General features: G+C 48.9%; 1 protein-coding gene across 4 annotated transcripts in view; it reads right to left on the bottom strand.

The window, feature by feature from the left end:
• Nucleotides 1–10,272, bottom strand: part of Mgll (monoglyceride lipase) — a 62,795-nt gene extending 52,523 nt beyond the window's left edge. The window contains exons 1-2 of one of the 4 annotated variants that reach the window (XM_027954474.2): nucleotides 10,128–10,272; nucleotides 8,606–8,750 (exon numbers count right to left, since the gene is read on the bottom strand). In XM_027954474.2, coding sequence (XP_027810275.1) covers nucleotides 8,606–8,730 — 125 coding nt within the window. In that variant the 5' untranslated portion in view covers nucleotides 8,731–8,750; nucleotides 10,128–10,272. Of the gene's footprint in view, nucleotides 1–8,605; nucleotides 8,751–9,282; nucleotides 9,531–10,127 lie in introns of those variants that run through there. The other 3 variants (XM_027954473.3, XM_027954477.3, XM_027954476.2) reach the window with 3 other exon arrangements.
• Nucleotides 10,273–17,648: the final 7,376 nt, after the last annotated feature.

Genomic DNA, 17,648 nt, shown 5'->3' with positions numbered 1-17,648 from the left:
CTGCATCTTATGTAACATCAGCTTTTTTCTTTCTTTCTTTTTTTTTTTCCTGAAAGGAAAACAACATGAACTCCCCAGACTGCAGATGGCTCCCAGATCTGGGTGGTGAAATGCCAAGTGGATACAGCCATAGACGATGGGGGATTTATTGGGAATAAAAAGGAGAAGCGAGAAGAGTGTTCGTGGGAAGGGAAAAAATGGTCCCGAATCTTCTGCACAGGAGCAGCCCCTGGGCTATGTGCACAACTGAGACCATTTCACAAGGCAGATTCGGGTGTCGGGGAGAGGATAATGGTATGGGGCAGGAGGAGATGTACCAGGGGTGGGACCCAGGGGTGCTGAACCCCTGAGCCCCGTCCCCAGCCCTATTTTATACTTTATTTAGAGACAGGGTCTCGCTGAGTGGCTCAGGGCCTCGCTAAGTGGCTGAGGCTGGCCTCCACCTTGCGATCCTCCTGCCTCAGCCTCCTGAGCCGCTGGGATGACAGGTGTGTGCGCCACCGTGCCTAGAGTTTAGCTACTTGTCTCTTCCTTAGAGGTGCCGCAGTAGATCCAGGTCCCATCCACTTGGGGGTTTTGGGGTGGATTAAATGATAGACGGATGGATGGTGAGAGATGGATGATTCTTACAGCTATTTATTTATCTCTTCCTTTGCAGATTCTGTAGGATATCCAGCATCTTTCTATTTGGGGGTCCTTGGATGGATGGATAGATGGACGGACAGATGGATATAGACAGATGGATGGATGGACGGACGGACAGATGGATAGATGGATGGATGGATTGACAGAAGAAAAATGGGTGGATGGATGGATAAATGACTGATAGATGGACAGACGCATAAATGGGTGGAGAGATGGATGGTAGTCCATTTTGTCCAATTCTCTTTCCATATCGGATGAGATGATCGTGTGTGTTTTGTTTTTGCGTCTCGCATCGCCCGTGCTGACTGATTTTTTCCGGGATTCAACCATCCTTGCATTCTTGGCACGGATCTCGTTTGGGTGGCATCGTAGGGTTTCTCTACTGTTGTTTGGATTCGGTTTGCCAGCCTATTACTGCAGAGTTTTGCATCTCTCTTCGTAAGAGACATGGATCCATAGTTTTCTTTTTTTTGGAAGATTTTTGTGAAGAATCGATATGGATTCTCCTCCCCACGTTGGGTGGAGTTCAACAATAAAGGCCTGGACTCCTCTTTGTAGGTAGTTGGTCTTTTTTTGTTTCGTTTTGTTTTGTTTTTTGGCTTATTTCAATCTCGACTTGTTATAAATGTATTCAGATTCTCGATTTCTCTTTGAGTTGGTTTCGGTAGTTTGCATTTTTTTTTTTTCTTTTTGCAGAAATCTGTTCATTTCATCTAAGCCACCTGATTTATTGGCATCTACCCGTTCAGAGCATTCCTTTAGAATTCTTTCTATTTCTGGAAAAAAAAAAAAAGGTTCCTTCTTTCATTCCCGATTTGAATAATTGGAGTTGATTATTTTTTTCCAGCATCTTAAAGGGGAAAGATATCTGCATTTTTAAAAAGAAGAGTTTTTCCTCAATAAATCTCTGGTTTTTCAATCTATCGTTGAAGAGGAGAGAGAAGTGGGGTGGGTGGGTGGGTGGTGGGTCTCTGAAGATAGTTCTAGAAGACTGGGGACCAGAGCTCGGCACCCCAGTGTAGGATGGTTTCTGACTTCCAGGTCTCTGTTGAGGCTGTGGCGGATGCCTAGAATACCTCTCCTCCTCCTCCTCCTCCTCCTCCTCCTCCTCCTCCTCCTCCTCCTCCTCCTCCTCCCCTGTGCTTCTCCGTGTCTATCCTGGCCCCCTCCTGAGATGCGGTACAGGCAGCCGCAGCCCAAACACTTCACCACCCACATTCAGATAGAAAATCATCCTTTGGCGGAAAGCAAATTGGAACATAGATGGTGGTGGGGAGGCATAGACCTGATTTCCTTCTTTCTTTTCTTTTTTCTTTTTCTTTTTTTTTCCCCCATGAGAATCAAAAAAATCTATTTGTAGGCAGACCCGAGATTGCTTCAGCTGTTCTACCAACACTCAGATTTCCAGGTGCTTCTCCTCCAAGTCCCGGTGGCCAGGTCCCACTAGTCATCTGCAGCGCGAGATGGGCCTTGGATCTGCGAGCATTCGAACCCCACTCCGATGTGAGAAGGCAAGTTCCTCATCCAAGTGCAGACACATTCCAGCCATATGGAGCCTTGGAAGATTTTCCTCCAGTCGCTTTCAATGGACCAGGCTGTAAAAAACAGTCACCAACCCCCCGTGACCTCCGACTCGGTCACCATTGAGGCCACAGTAAGAAGTCCTCATGGGCAAGCCCCGGGAGAACGAGGCCTCCTCTGGAGAGACTGACCCTGCCAACGTCCTGGGGTGTTAGCAGGCTTTCTGTGACTGTGACAAAATACCTGAGGTAAGATGACTTAAAGGAAAAAAAAAGGTTCAGATGCTTGGCTACATTGCTTTGAGCCTGTGGTGGGGCACAATGTCATGGTGGGGAGCACACAGTGGAGCCAATAGACAGGAAGTGAGGAGAGAGAGACAGGAAGAGAGAGACAGGAAGAGGCAGGGCCCCCACCATCCTTTTCAGGGCCACACCCCTGATGACCTCACTTCCTACCACCAGGCCCCACCTCTGGAAGGTTCCACCAGGTCCAAGAGGTGGATGACAGCTAATGACCTTTAACACACAGGTCTTTGGGGGAATGTTCAAAATCTAAACCAGGTGAACCTCCATGCTCCAAACCCGTCAGCAAATTGTCCTGTGGTTCAAGGGCTCATCTGTAGTACTTTGTTACGGTGGCCCACGTGGGCCATACCGCAGCCCAAACCCATCTTCTGCTACACACTTTTCTTGGGGGGGGGAGGGCAGGGTTGGATCCTGGGGATTGAACTCAGAGGCGCTCGACCACTGAGCCCCTAGTTTGCATTTTATTTAGAGACAGGGTCTCCCTGAGTTGCTCAGGGCCTTGCCAAGTTTCTGAGGCTGGCCTCCACCTTGCGATCCTCCTGCCTCGGCCTCCCCAGCTGCTGGGATTACAGACGTGCGCCATCACGCCTGGCTTGCCATGCACTTGAGACTCCGGAGCCAGGCTCTGTGATGCACACCTGTAGTCCCAGCTACTGGGGAGGCTGAGGCAGGAGGACTGCTAGCGCTCAGGCGTTCGAGGCTGGCCTCAGCAACACCGTAAGCGATCATCTCAAAAGATACAAAACTTAGCCTCCAGCTTCTAAAAGATCCTCATCATTTTTGGAGCATAGCATGGGGCAGAGTGGCTTCGTTTCCATACCTCCAAACTGGAGGGAGACCTTGCACTCACGCGGTGTTTGGAGAAAGTTCGTGCAAATCGTGAGTTCTAGATTCTCCAACAGGCCTGAGAATCCAAGCTGTCTGCGGGCCCTTTCGCTGCTGGCTTGCAGAGGGCTGAGTTTACCTTAGAAGCTCCATCGAGACCTGTCCAGCCATTGCCCTCATGTCAAAGAAAAGGAGGCAGCTGGGCAGGGTGGCTCACACCTGTCATCCTAGCAGCTCGGGAGGCTGAGGCAGGAGGATCGCAAGTTGGAGGCCAGCCTCAGCCACTTGGTGAGGCCCTAAGCAGCTCAGTGAGACCCTGTCTCTAAATAAAATACCAAATAGGGCTGGGGATGGGGCTCCGTGGTCGAGGGCCCCTGAGTTCAATTGTCGCCTCTAGGTCTCAGGTTATCCCAGCAGCTTGGGAGGCCGAGGCAGGAGGATCTCGAGTTGGAGGCCAGCCTCAACCAAAAAAAAAAAAAGCAAGGTCTAAGCAACTCGGGGAGACCCTGTCTCTAAATAAAATACAAAATAGGGCTCAGTGGTTGAGAGCCCCTGAGTTCAATCCCCGGTACCCCAAGTGTATGATCAACACACTTGGAGGTGGCCACCGACTCTGAGCAGCTGCGGATGGAGTGACCCCCGGTGCCTGTGGCTCTCCAGGTCGCCCCTCAAAGACACACCCAGAGAACAAAGTCACCCCAGTCTCACGGGGTGACCTCCCCACCCCCACGGCATCCCCCATCCCCCTAAGGAACAAAGATGGATGGAATTTAAAAAAAAGAGAGAGAGCCTCCCACCACCAAGAGCCTTGGATGACCCTACAGTAGGGGACAAGGGTCATCTTGTGATCTCAGCTGTAAAAACTCGCACCCCGGGAAAGAGCGTTTGGTTTGGTTTGCATTTTGGGGACAGAAGGGCATCTGGGATGGGGGGGTGTCCCCCGTCCTCAAAGATGCCTATTCAGGAGGCAGCTCAGTTGGCTTCTTGGACTCCACTGAGAAACAAAGGCGGATCTGTGTCAGCAGAACACTCTAGAGCAACTAGGAGAAATCACGCCTTAAGGAAGCGGGTGGAAAGATCAGCCAGCAGCTGGCTTCGCCTCTTGCCATCAAAAGATCTTTTGCTCTTCGAAGAGTCTTTTAAAAAGAGAGAGAGAGAGAGAGAGACTCAGAAGAAGTGCCCTATTTAAAAATAAGACGCTTTGCTCTGCTCCAATAAGAGCGATGGCAGGAGAAAGGGCAGCCTCCCAGGAGAGGAAGGTTTGGAAACTCCCCCAAAGAGAAGATAGAGGCTCGACCCAGAGGTGGCAGCCAGATTGACAATGATGGCATCGCTAGGAGAGGCCCGGATGGGTCCGTTTTATTAAGGTTCGAGGGCAGATTTCATGAGGCTATGGATGTAGGTCTAAGCCACTGAATTTCTGATTCCACGTGATGAAGCATGACTCCCCAGCAGCTCAGGAGGCTGAGGCAGGAGGATCGCAAGGTGGAGGCCAGCCTCAGCATCAGCCTCAGCAACTTGACAAGGCCCTGAGCAGCTCAGGGAGGCCCTGTCTCTAAATAAAACACAGAACAGGGCTGGGGATGGGGCTCAGGGGTTCGAGGGCCCCTGAGTTCAATCCCTGGGACCAAAAACAAGTCATTTGTTAAAATCAGCACACGACAGAGACACAGCCACGTCAATGTTTATAGCAGCTCAGTTCACGATAGCTGAGCTATGGAACCAACCTAGGTGGCCTTCAACAGATGGATGGGTAAAGAAACGGTGGTCCATATACACAGTGGAATATTACTCAGCCATCAAGAAGGATGAAATGATGGCATTTGATGGTAAATGCACGGAGCTGGAGACGATCATGCTAAGTGAAATCAGCCAGTCCCCCAAAAACCAAAGGCTGAATGTCCTCTCTGATATGGGGACGCTGACCCACAATAAGGGGGTGGATAGCAGTTCACTGGATGAGACGCAGGGGAGTGGAGGGAAGGGAGGGGAGGCCGAAGTCGGAGCAAATAAAAGCAAAGCAAAGCTGGAAAAGACCCGGAGATGGATCCTTCTTTGCCAGTGGAGGGGAATTGGGAACAAAAATATTAAAATAGAGACTTAGAAGGTGAACCTTTGGCTGAAGCCCCGAGGTGTGGCTCTCAGGGAGGGTGGGAGGCTGAGGCCGGAGGATCGAAAAGTTGGAGGCCAGCCTCAACCAAAGCGAGGCCCTGAGCCACTCAGCGAGACCCTGTCTCTAAATAAAATAGAAAAAGGGCTGGGGACAGGGGCTCAGGGGTTGAGCAGCCCCTGGGTTCCACCCCTGGGACCCCAAATAAAAGAAAATAAAATCTTTGCTCTGACTGTAAACACTACCCACTTTCTGCCTCGTGATTCGATACCAAGCCTCAGGCCTCAAGCCTGTGTTTTGTTCTCTGCCGGGTGACAATGACGAATCCCAGGAAAGACTTCATTCTTTCTCCAGGTCCAGACCCATCCCGGGAATCTGGTGTTTTCTAAAGATAGCACCGATTTCAGGAAGCAGGCTGAGCCAGTTCACCTGGGACTGACTCCCTGGGGCTCTGAGACACCTAGCAACTTGTTTGACAGTGGAACCTTCCAGAAGGTGTTGAGGGGAAGAGCCCAAGGAGCAGGCGGCAACTTGAACCCGAGTGAGCGAGCGCCCACCCACAAAGGCAGGTAGGCCTTAACCAGGGTTGGGACTTCTGATGTCCCAAGAACCTCGTGAGAAAGAGGAGGAGGAGAAAAACGGGGTCCCTAGCGCAGTGTGGACCGTTAATGTCACCTTCTCTCCCTCTTTTCTCTCTTCCTCACTGAGAGGAGGTTTATTATGCAAGAAAAAGCCTCCATTGCACTAAGAATCCGGGAAAGGACTTGGGACAGGGAGAGGCTGAGGTCCAACCTATCCTGACCCCCATGTTTTTTTTGGGGGGGGGCGTAGATACTGAGGATTGAATTCAGGGCACCCCTCGACCCCTGAGCCCCATCCCCAGCCCATTTTCTATTTTATTTAGAGACAGGGTCTCGCTGAGTGGCTCAGGGCCTTGCTTTGGCTGAGGCTGGCCTCCACCTTGCGATCCTCCTGCCTCAGCCTCCCCAGCGTCAGGGAGGATAGGCGTGGGGCACTTTGCCCGACGGCTCTTCCTCATCCACCGCGGACTTCCAAGAGGTTGCCATCTCTGACTAGAGCAGGAGCCACACAGAAGCGAGAAGAAATTGGCCGGCCGACACAGCTTCCGCAGGGAGAATTAAAACCACCCACAGCCAAACCCAGGGCAGCCAAAGGTGCCATGCCTGGCCGGCTCTGTCACCAACCGCCCTCCCTTGGGGGTGGGGAGGAGGGCAGGCCTTCTTGAGTTGACTGATTTCAAACGAGGACACCCTCGAGGTCCCCCACCGGCAGAGCCCCTAAAGTCTGAGACTGGGCGTGGGTAAAAACTCTGACTTTCCATTCCTTCTCCTCTTTTCTGTCTATTAACTGAATAACTCACAGGGTAATAATCTGCCAGAAATTAATACAGGAATGTTTCAATGCTACAACCAGAGTGGTGTCAGAGGGAGGATGATTTGTTGATGGATCTTTACTTATGTCTTTTTTTTTTAAATTAGTTGTTGATTTGTGGATGGATCTTTACTTGTGTCTTTTTTTTATTAGTTGTTGATTTGTTGATGGATCTTTATTTATGTCTACGTGGTGCCCTGAGATTCGAACCCTAATTCGAATCCTAATGCCTGACCCCCCTTTCCCCTCTCCCTCTCTCCCTCCAAAATGCCATGCACATAGAGATAGACCCTCCTGTCGAGGGAATTCTTGAAGAAGTAACTGATAGGAAAGTCGGGCCCGGTGGCCCAGGTCTATCATTCCAGCCAAAGACACTGTCTTCAAATAAAACATGAGAACTGGCGGTGTGTGTGTATCGTGGGGGGATGGCTGGAGATATGGCTCAGTGGTTTAAGCGACCCAGGGTTCCATCCCCGGTTACCAAAAGCAAAAAAAAAAATCTCAACAACAACAACAACAAAATCTTGGGAGGCTGAGGCAGGAGGATGGCAAGTTGAAGGCCAGCCTCTACCACTGTCTCAAATTTTTAAATAAATAAATAGGACTGGAGATGCGACTCTGGGGGAAGGTGCCCCTGGGTTCCATCCGGAGTCACCTAGGGACTTTAGCCGTCCCCATCTCGGGGTGTTGAATTGACAGCTACCTAGATACACCTTTATTGAAGGTCTGTGGGGGTGGGGGGTGGGAAATGTCCAGCCGCGTCATTACTGAGACACAATAGAGGACGATCCCTGGCGGTCATCCTATGATCCCCGCCCCCCTAGGAGACAAGAGTCCTCTAGTGCAGGTCAACAGGGACAGGGCAAAGGAAATTTCACACTTGTCACTCGGCCAACTGTCTTGCACACTGTTCTCTTTTCCCCCAGATAACACAAACAGGCAGGGTTTTCCTGCCTCACCCAAGAGAAGCCAGACACTGGTTGGTGGCCTCCTGGTACCCGAGTCCCCAGGCGGGTCCTCGACAGCCAATGCACCAAGTAACCTAACAAAGCATCGAAGGAGACACCCAGACCCCTTTCTTCTCAATTCTACCCGGATGTCACCTTCCGAAGTCCACATTGAACAGGAAAAGACAAGCCCTGCCCCCCCCCCCCAAAAAAAGACACACACACATTGGGCCTAGGGTCGGGGCTCAGTGGTAGAGCTGCTCGCCTGGCCTGCGTGAGGCCCTGGGTTCGAATCTCAGGGCACCAGGTATCCATAAATAAAGGTCCATCAACAAATCAACAACTAATAAAAAAAAAAAGACACAAATAAAGGTCCATCAACAAATCAACAACTAATTTTAAAAAAATGACACAAATAAAGATCCATCAACAAATCAACAACTAATTTTTTAAAAAAAGACATAAATAAAGATCCATCAACAAATCAACAACTAATAAAAAAAGAAAGAAAAGACACACGCATCAGTGACATATATACAGGATGGTGGTTTTTTCTTATGCATTTAGGAGGTTTTTAACTCTTGGGTTTGATGATGAACGAATTGCCTAGACCACAGGAAATCAACTCCAGCACCAAAATAAATAAATAAATCAAGTCGTGTGGAATTTTTTTTTTTTCCTTTTTTTGCAAACTGACATACGGTCGATGCCTAGTTGTCATCGCAGAAAGAGAACTCTGGCTTCTTAATTAAAATAAATAAATAAATGATAAAGCAGGAAATTTCGGCTTTGGTAACATGACTGTACCCAGTGTTCAAAGAGGGGGGACAGGAGAGGAGGAGCAGGAGACAAAGACTCACCTGGGTGTCCCCGAGGGTTTCCAGTATCTGCAGAAGAGGTGCTGTCCGTCGGCGTTGACCAGGTGGGGAAGGTCCTGGTAGGGGATGCTCTGCGGGGTCCGCCTGGGAGAGGTCTCCTCGGGCATTCTGGAAGGGTCTTCAGGTCCTTGAAAGGAAAGGGGGCACATTCCCAAGTCAGAAATCTGGGGAGTGGGGGGGTGGGGTGGGAAAAGACTCTTAAGTAGAGGGGGGGTCAACCCAGTTCCAAGGAGATTTTTTTTAATTTTTTTTTTTTTCTAAATGACATCCATCTCTTGCAAATCTCTCTCCAACTGGGAGAAAGAAAAAAATGGAAAAAAAAAATCTCATTTGTTCTTAAGAAAAATGCTCACTTTATTTATTTTTTTTAAAGTGCCTCATTTTTAGGATTTTTCTCTCTCTCTCCTTTATCCATCTGTGTTTGTTTCCAATCATTCCACGAAACTTCATCTTAAAGACTATTTTAGCTGTAATCAAGGCAGCTCTGTGGATGTGGGGACCCAGCTGCAAGGAGACCCAGCGCTCTCTCTCTCTCTCTCTCTCTCTCTCTCTCTCCAAAAAAAGAGAAAATCTCCAAGGAACAGTTTGAGTCCCCTCTGGAGTGCATGCTCCTGGCTGATTGCTGCCACCAGAGATGCCACACAGACACCATCACCAACCTGGTTCCATTCCGCCCTGGCTCCTGCGTTCCACCAGGGGACACCGCCTGCAGGATCACAGCCAGGCCACCCGGGGCTGCTCCCCGATCGCGGTGGCGAGCCCGGGTCCCTCCATCCCGCGCCTTGCGCTCCCCCCACCACCACCCAGATCCCGATCTTGGGGGCTGGCGGGGTGCAGAGCCGGGAAGCCAGCTCGCAGCTGTGTCCCCCAACAGGCTCCCGGGTCCCCTCCCTCCCCGGGGCGGGGACCAGGCGCCTGCGATCTCCCCCCAACTACTTGTTCCCTGTCATCACTTTTTCCTACACAATCCGCTCCGATGGGGCTGGGCGCGGGGAGGAGCGCGGCCCTGGGTGGCCCGGGGGGGGGGGGGGTCAAGTCGCCCTGCGTGTCCCCTGGGGGGGGCGCCCCGCAAAGTCCCCCCCACCCCCGAGGAGGCGGGTTCCCAGGACCCAGTCGTCGCCCCCTGAGGCTTCGGACAAACTTTGCCTCCTGCCATGTCACCCACAGCACGGGGTCGCAGCTGTCATTTGGAAATGCCACCCGGGTGTGGGGGGGGGCAGGGAAAAAAACCCGGGGACTTCACCCCGAGTCGCGTTGGTGCCACCAGGGGCTGCAAAGAGACCGCGGCGGATGGGGACAAGTTGGTGACAGGGGGGGCTGGTGCCAGGGAGTCCGAGGGGGGGCGCGCGCGGGCGTGCACACGCGCACGATCGTGCACACGCGCCCAGGAGCGCGCGGGAGGCCACGCCGAGCGCGCCAGGGACCCCCCGCCCCGGGACTGGCGTCGCCCCGACCCCCTGGTGGCGGCGCTCGCGGGTGGGGCGGGGACAGGGAGGCAGGTTACCGGGGCCACGAGCGGCGCTGTCACCTCCCGAGCGCCGCGGGTCTCAGCGGGCGGCGGGACCAGGGCCGGGCGAGCTGCGCGCGCGGCCACCTCCGCGGCGACAGGGCGACAGGGCGCGGCGTCTGCGCCGCCACTTTATCCCCGGGGCCGCTCGGCGACGGGGGCGGCCGCGGTGGGTGGGGACGCGGGGAGGCGGCGCCCGGGCCCACGTGTGTGTGCCCGGCCCCGCGGGGAGGAGCGGGGGCGCCGCCCGCCCGGGACCCGCCGTGCGCTCCTCCCCGCCCTGGGCTCGCAGGCGGCCGCGCCCGGGGACAAGTCCGGGCCACCCCTACCCACACCCACCCCGCCCCTGCGCGGGAGGGCGCCGACCTGTCCCTGCAGACCGCAGGCGACACCGGGCGCGGCACTCGCAGGGTGCACACAGGCCCCAGGTGCGCGCACACGGCACACACGCACGCACGGCGCCCGTGCCCACGGGGACCCACTCCGCACAGGGGCACCGTGTGCACACGCGCGCACACACCCAAACGTGCAATCCAGCAGACTCGCGTGCACACACAGGCACGCTGAGATGACCCATGACCTATGCAGGGACACACCAATGCGCCTGGACACTCACAGAAAGTCACAGCACCGGGCCGTGGCGCACGCCTGGCATCCCAGCGGCTGGGGAGGCTGAGGCAGGAGGATCGCAAGGTGGAGGCCAGCCTCAGCCACTCAGCGAGGCCCTAAGCAACTCAGCAAGACCCTGTCTCTGAATAAAATAGAAAAGGGGCTGGGGACAGGGCTCAGGGGTTGAGCACCCCTGGATTTGATCCCTGGGACCAATTTTTTTTTTTTAATTTGTTGAAGAGGAAGTGAGTTTTAATAAAGAATGAGTTAAGAAGGAGCAACAGGAGGAAATGGGTGAAAATTTGGTGGTTAGAAACTTTCACTAAGGGCCGGGCATGGTGGAGGATGCCTGTCACCCCAGCAGAGGGAGGCTGAGGCAGGAGGATCATGAGTTCAAAGATGGCCTCACCAAGTTAGCAAGGCCCTGAGCATCTCAGGGAGACCCTGTCTCTAAATAAAATACAGAATAGGCCTGGGGACGGGGCTCAGGGGTCGAGGGCCCCTGGGTTCAATCCCTGTTACCAAAAGCACATCACACACGCATACACACGTTCCTGTCACACACACACAGAGACACACGTGCTGTAAAGCTGTGGGGTCCCCGCAAGTCCCCAGGGCACAAGGCAGAGGCAGGTTGAAGCATGTCTACAGACATCTGGTCCTGGTCTCTCAATAAAATAGGGCTGGGGACAGGGCTCAGTGGTTGGGGGTCCCTGAGTTCAATCCTTGGTACCAAAAAATAAATAAATAAATAAAGGGAGACTGAGGCAGGGGAATTACCTCAGCCCAAGACCCTCATCTCTGAGAGAGAGAGAGAGAGAGAGAGAGAGAGAGAGAGAGGAGGGAGATTTTTTTTTTTTTTTCGAGACTGGGTCTCACTAGGTTGCTTACAGCCTTGCTCAATTGCTGAGGCTGGCCTCCAACTTAAGATCCTCCTGCCTCATCCTCCTGAGCTGCTGGGGTGACAGACGTGTGCCACCACCGGCCCCTGGCTGAACTTTTATTTTGAGATGATGGTAGATGCACAGGCAGTTCTAAGAAATAATACCGAAAGACGTCATATACCCTTTAGCCAGTTTCCCACAATGGTCACTTCTTACAAAACTACACTACAGGGCTGGGGATGTGGCTCAAGCGGTAGAGCACTTGCCTGGTGTGTGCAGGGCGCTGGGTTCCATCCTCAGCACCACATAAAAATAAAATAAAGATATTGTGTTCACCTAAAACTAAAAAATAAATATTAAAAAAAAAAAAACTACAGTACAATCTCACGACCAGGTTATTGACGTTGATACAGTCAAGAAACAGAATCTATTTCCATCATTGCAAAAATCACGGAGGGTACCCTTTCAGGGTCACATCTATTTCCCGGGCATCCCAACGTCCCCTATAAACACTGGAAAACACGAATTTGTTCTCCAATTTCCAAAAATCCTGTCTAGAATGTTTTGTGTGTGGAATCATATAATATATATATATATAAAATCCTTTAATAGACCAGGACTGCAATTGATGGATGGGGTAGAAATGGCATGTTTTGTGTTTTAAAAGATATAGCCGGGTGCCGTGTTGCACGCCTGTCATCCCGGCAGCCTGGGAGGCTGAGGCAGGAGGATCCCAAGTTCGAGGCCAGCCTCAGCAACTTAGAGAGACTCTAAACAACGGACCGAGACCCTGCCGCAAAAACCAACAAAACCAAACAAACAAAAAAACCATACAAACAAAATGGGTTTGGGAAGTTTTTGCCATTAAAAAAAAAAAAAAGAATGTAGTAGAGGTTCCAAGAACTAGATATGTTTAACCCAATTCAAACGTGTACTGAAACACCCCACGGGACCTCATTCATGTGCAAAACTGACACCTTATTATTTATCGAACCTCATTAATATGTAAAACTGTCACCTTATTATGTGTCAGTTAAAATAAGTTTAAATGAAGATTTAAATCTCTTCTGCTGATGTCTGATTTTTTTAGACCATTTACGTTTAATGTAATCATGGTTATGGTAGGGCTTAAGTCTACCATTGTATTTTATTAATTTATTTTTTGGTCATTTTGTCTTGTTTTCTGTTCTCTCTTTATTTTTCTAGTCTTGTGGGCTACTGGGGCAGGATGGCTGTTTAGCTGTGCTGTGTTGGAGTGTGTCTCTCTGTAGAGATTGCTTAGCCACGTCCCCTTGTATTGCACTTGATATAATCCCAGCTTGCTGATGACCTTTTCCCAGTCCTAGTGAAACAGAAACCTGACATCCCTTCATGTGTCCTTACTGTCATAACCATGTCCGGCACATACACTGAGAACCTCATCAGATAATGTCATCGTTTTTGTTTCAAACATCATTTAGAAAAGAGGAGGGAGGGGGACGCTTATTTTATCGGCCCTGTTTTTGCTCACTGTCTTCTTTCTTCCTGCATAGTATTCCACGATTCCTTTTTCTACCCTTTGAGTTCTATTTAGAAAAATCATCTTAGCCATTCTTTGAGAACCGTCTCCCTTCCCCTGAGAACGTATCGATTCTTCTTCATTCTTGAAGGATATATCCACTAGATACAGGATTCTAGGTTAACAGTAAGTTGTTTTTTTTTTTAAGTTGAAAAATGCAGGTGAGGTGGTGCACGCCTGTCATCCGAGCCGCTCAGGAGGCTGAGGCAGGAGGATCGCCAGTTGGAGGCCAGCCTCAGCCACTTAGTGAGTCCCCCTAGGCAACTTAGCGAGACCCTGTCTCTAAAATAAAATATAAAAAGGGGCTGGGGATGGGGCTCCATGGTTAAGTGCCCCTGGATTCAATCCCTGCTACTAAAATAAATTAAAAAAAAAAACTTTGAAAAATATTGTGCCCCTTATTCTGGCCTTGACGGTATCCAACCCACGGCCATTTGAACATATTTTCTTTTATGGGTGACATGTTCTTTCTCTCTTGTGGCTTATAAGATGTTTTCTTTACCTTTCATGTTCAGAACTTTTCCTATGATGGGTCTTGGTATGGATTTCTTTGCTTCTATTCTTTTTTTAGGATTTTTTTTTTCTGGTTCTTCAATCTGAACAATTCAAGGCTTCCATCTCCTGCCAAATTTGGGGACATTTCTAGTTTTATTTAAGTACGTCTCAGCCCCACACTTTTTTCTCTTCTGCTTTTGGGACAATGAGGACATGAAGGTGACAGCTTGTCTTACGAGACCCCGAGGCTTAGATTTCTTTCCATTTTTTTTCTTCATCTATTTTATCTGTCATTCAGATTGCACATTATTTTTTTTTAATTTTTGTTTTTGGTTTCATGTTCCAGTTCACTGATTCTCTCGTCTGTCCCCCCTCCCCCACATTCTACCTCTGAGTCCATCCATTGTTTGTTCCATTTCAATGATTGTATTTTCCAGCTCGAGGATGGCCATTTGGTTTTTGGGTCTTGGATTCCTCTGCTGAGACTTTCTGTTTTTGATGGGGTTTTCAGCCTGCTCCTAATTGTTCCTTGAAACATTTTTTTTTTTGAATCATGCCTGCTTCAAAATCTGAGTTCTTCTCAAAAAACTTAACACACACACACACACACACACACACACAAAATAACCCAATCAATCAATCAAAAAAATAACCCAATCAATAAGTGGGCAAAGAACTGAACAGACGCTTCACAGAGGAGAGATGATCCATCAACAAATATGTGAGAAGATGATCATCATCTCTAGCAATTAGAGAAATGCAAATCAAAACTACACTGAGATTCCACCTCACTCCTGTCAGGAAGACAATTATCAAGGATACAAGTAAAACAATAAATGTTGGTGAGAATGTCGTGGGGTGAAAAGGTACATTTTTAGTACATGGCTGATGGGACTGCAAATGGGTACAACCCCTCTGGAAAGCGGGATGGAGATTCTTCCGAAAATCTGGAATGGAACCCAGCTGTCCCACTCCTCGGTCTATATATACCCAAAGGACTTAAAATCAGCAGCACACAACAGGGACACAGCCACAGCGATGTTTATAGCAGCTCAATTCACGATAGCTAAACCATGGAACCAGCCTAGGTGCCCTTCAACAGGTGGATGGGTAAAGAAACTGTGGTCCATATACACAGTGGAATATTACTCAGCCATCAAGAAGAATGAAATGATGGCATTTGCTGGTCAATGGATGGAGCTGGAGACGATCACGCTGAGTGAAATCAGCCAGTCCCCAAAAAACCAAAGGCTGAGTGTCCTCTCTGATATGGGGACGCTGACTCACAATAAGGGGGGGGATGACAGTTCACTGGATGAGACGCAGGGGAGTGGAGGGAAGGGAGGGTAGGGGACTGGGAGAGACAGGGGAATGAATGGACGTCACTTTCCCATGTTCACATAGGAACCCACGACCAGGGACACCCCACAGCAGGTCCAGCCACAGGAGTGGGACGTCACACCTCCGTGTAGGTGGGACATGTCATAATACATGCTACTGTCACGGAGAACTAAGAAGAACAAATAAAATTTTTTTAAAAATCTATGTTCCTTCTCTGCACCTGTTGGTTGTGCTTTTTTTTTAAATCCAGTGTTGGATCTTTTGGTCTCTTGGTTAAATCAGTGATTTTTCTATTGTGATGTCATCCTCTACGTATCACATCATTCAACTCTGGATCTTGTTGGAAACGTTTGTTTTTTTTCCTGACTTTCTCTAAAACTACTCTGGCCAAAGGAATGAAGTGGTGTGTCCTCACGATCCCCCGGTAAAGATACAAGTCCAAGGTTTCTCACTGTTTTTTTTTTTTTTTTTAGTTTGGTCATAGGTGTGGGGCACAGTCCCCTTTTTCTATTTTATTTAGAGACAGGGTCTCGATGAGTTGCTTAGGGCCTCAGTAAATAGCTGAGGCTGGCCTCCAACGTGTGATCCTCCTGCCTCGGCCTCCCCAGTGGCTGGGATGACAGGTGTGCAGTTGCCGGCACCTGGCTGTCCCGATGGATTTGATGGCACTGAATGACCTTTCCCAAGAGGCCTGACCCTGGTGTTTCAATGTAGAGTTAAAAACAGCCACTTTCAGAATGACTGTTGGCAAGAGCTGGGCCAACCTTTATCTTGACTGGCAGAAGTGAAAATTATCAGGCCACCGTTGGAAACCAACCCCAGAGAAGCCACTTAACAGGTCAGAGGAAGGACAGGAGCGATCATCAGCTCTCCCCACGACGTTCCTCCCCCTGGGTCCCCAGTCTTGGTCCTGGATATGGTGACTTTGTCTATTATTTACTGAGTATCTTTCTTCAACTCATATTTTAATTTCACTACAGTTATTTGAAAAGGGTTTTTCTTCCAATAGAAAGCACTTGCCATAAAATAAACATAACCCTACAAAGAACATTAATGAAAGCAAAGTCAAGTTGTTTAAATGTCTGGCTGTTTTTTGTTTTGTTTTTTAAAGAAAGGTAATCCGGGGATGGTGGCCCACACCTGTCATCCCAGCAACTTGGGAGGCTGAGGCAGGAGGATTGCAAGTTGGAGGCCAGCCTCCGCAAAAGTGAGACCCTGTCACTAAATAAAATACCAAATAGGTCTGGGGATGGGGCTCAGGGGGGTGGAGGGCCCCTGAGGTCCATCCTTGGTACCCTCCTCCTCCTCAAAAAAAAAAAAAAAATCTATCAGGAGAGAAGTGCGAGTTCTGCCCATCCAGCCCTTTCCCCCTAGGCCCTTGGTAAATCCTGGATGTCCGCCATTCGTCCCCCAGCACCATCATGAGATTTGGACTCAGCAATGGAGAAGAGATTCTTGCACTGACTAATGGAGTTCGTGAAGCAATTAAAACTTGTGCACACTGGAAAAAAAATATATTCCTCCAGGGTCATCAAGAGGCGCACAGAAAACAGACTTCCAACAACAGGGCGGCTCCTGAGGGGGTGCATCCTCCTCCTGGGGTTTTTGAACAAGATTTTAAAGATTCTTTTTTTTTTTAAAGATTTCTTTTGAAATGGAAGCAGCTGACCCCATTCTCCAGTGTGAGTTTTTTTTTTTTTTTAAGGGAAATGTGGTGGTGGTTATGTTTAAACAGGGAAAAACCCAGAGACGGGATGAGTAACTGTAGAAACCACTTCATAGGGAGAGTAATTTCCAGAAAATCTGGGCAAGGTGAAGAGGAAGGGCCAGGGGGTGGGTGGGAGAGGAGCAAACCAGGTACCTTTTCTGAATCATAGCATTATTTTCTGGGGCTGCTTTTTTTTTTTTTTTTTAATGTGCTTATTTTTATTTTTAATTTTTAAAAAAGTGACAAGTGTGTATTTTATCATTATGACACCATATTTTTAAATATATATATATTTAAATATATATATAAAATATATTTTATATATAATATGTATATTTAAATATATAAATATTTAAATATTCATATTATATATTTAAATATAATATATTATATTGATATAATATTAATATATATTTTAAATATATATTTAAATATAATATATTGCATTAATATAATAGTAATATATATTTTAAATATACATTTAAATATATAATATATATTTAATTATTTATATTTAAATATAAATATATATTAGGTCACTTTATCTTTATATATATATATATATATGAAGCTGGGCTGCTTTTTAAATTCAATTTAATTGATTATTATTTTATTTTTTATTTTTTATTTTTTTGGTACCAGGGATTGAACCCAGAAGCACTTAACCCCTGAGCCCCGTCTCCAGCCCTTTTTTATATTTTTATTTAGAGACAGGGTCTCGCTGAGTGGCTCAGGGCCTCGCTAAGTTGTAGAGGCTGGCCTCCACCTTGCCATCCTCCTGCCTCAGCCTCCCCAGCTGCTGGGATTATAGGCCCTGTGCCTCCCAGCCCCGGGGGCTGGATTGTTTTTTAATTGGCAACTTGGGGGTCACCGAGGTCCTGTGGACCACAGGTCCTGAGTCAACTCTTGGACTTGGAAACTTG

This window comes from Marmota flaviventris, chromosome 20, assembly GCF_047511675.1.
Source record: "Marmota flaviventris isolate mMarFla1 chromosome 20, mMarFla1.hap1, whole genome shotgun sequence".
NCBI classification, from domain to species: Eukaryota; Metazoa; Chordata; class Mammalia; order Rodentia; family Sciuridae; genus Marmota; species Marmota flaviventris.
Note: the sequence above shows the minus strand (reverse complement) of the source record. Positions and strands in the feature narration are given on the sequence as shown.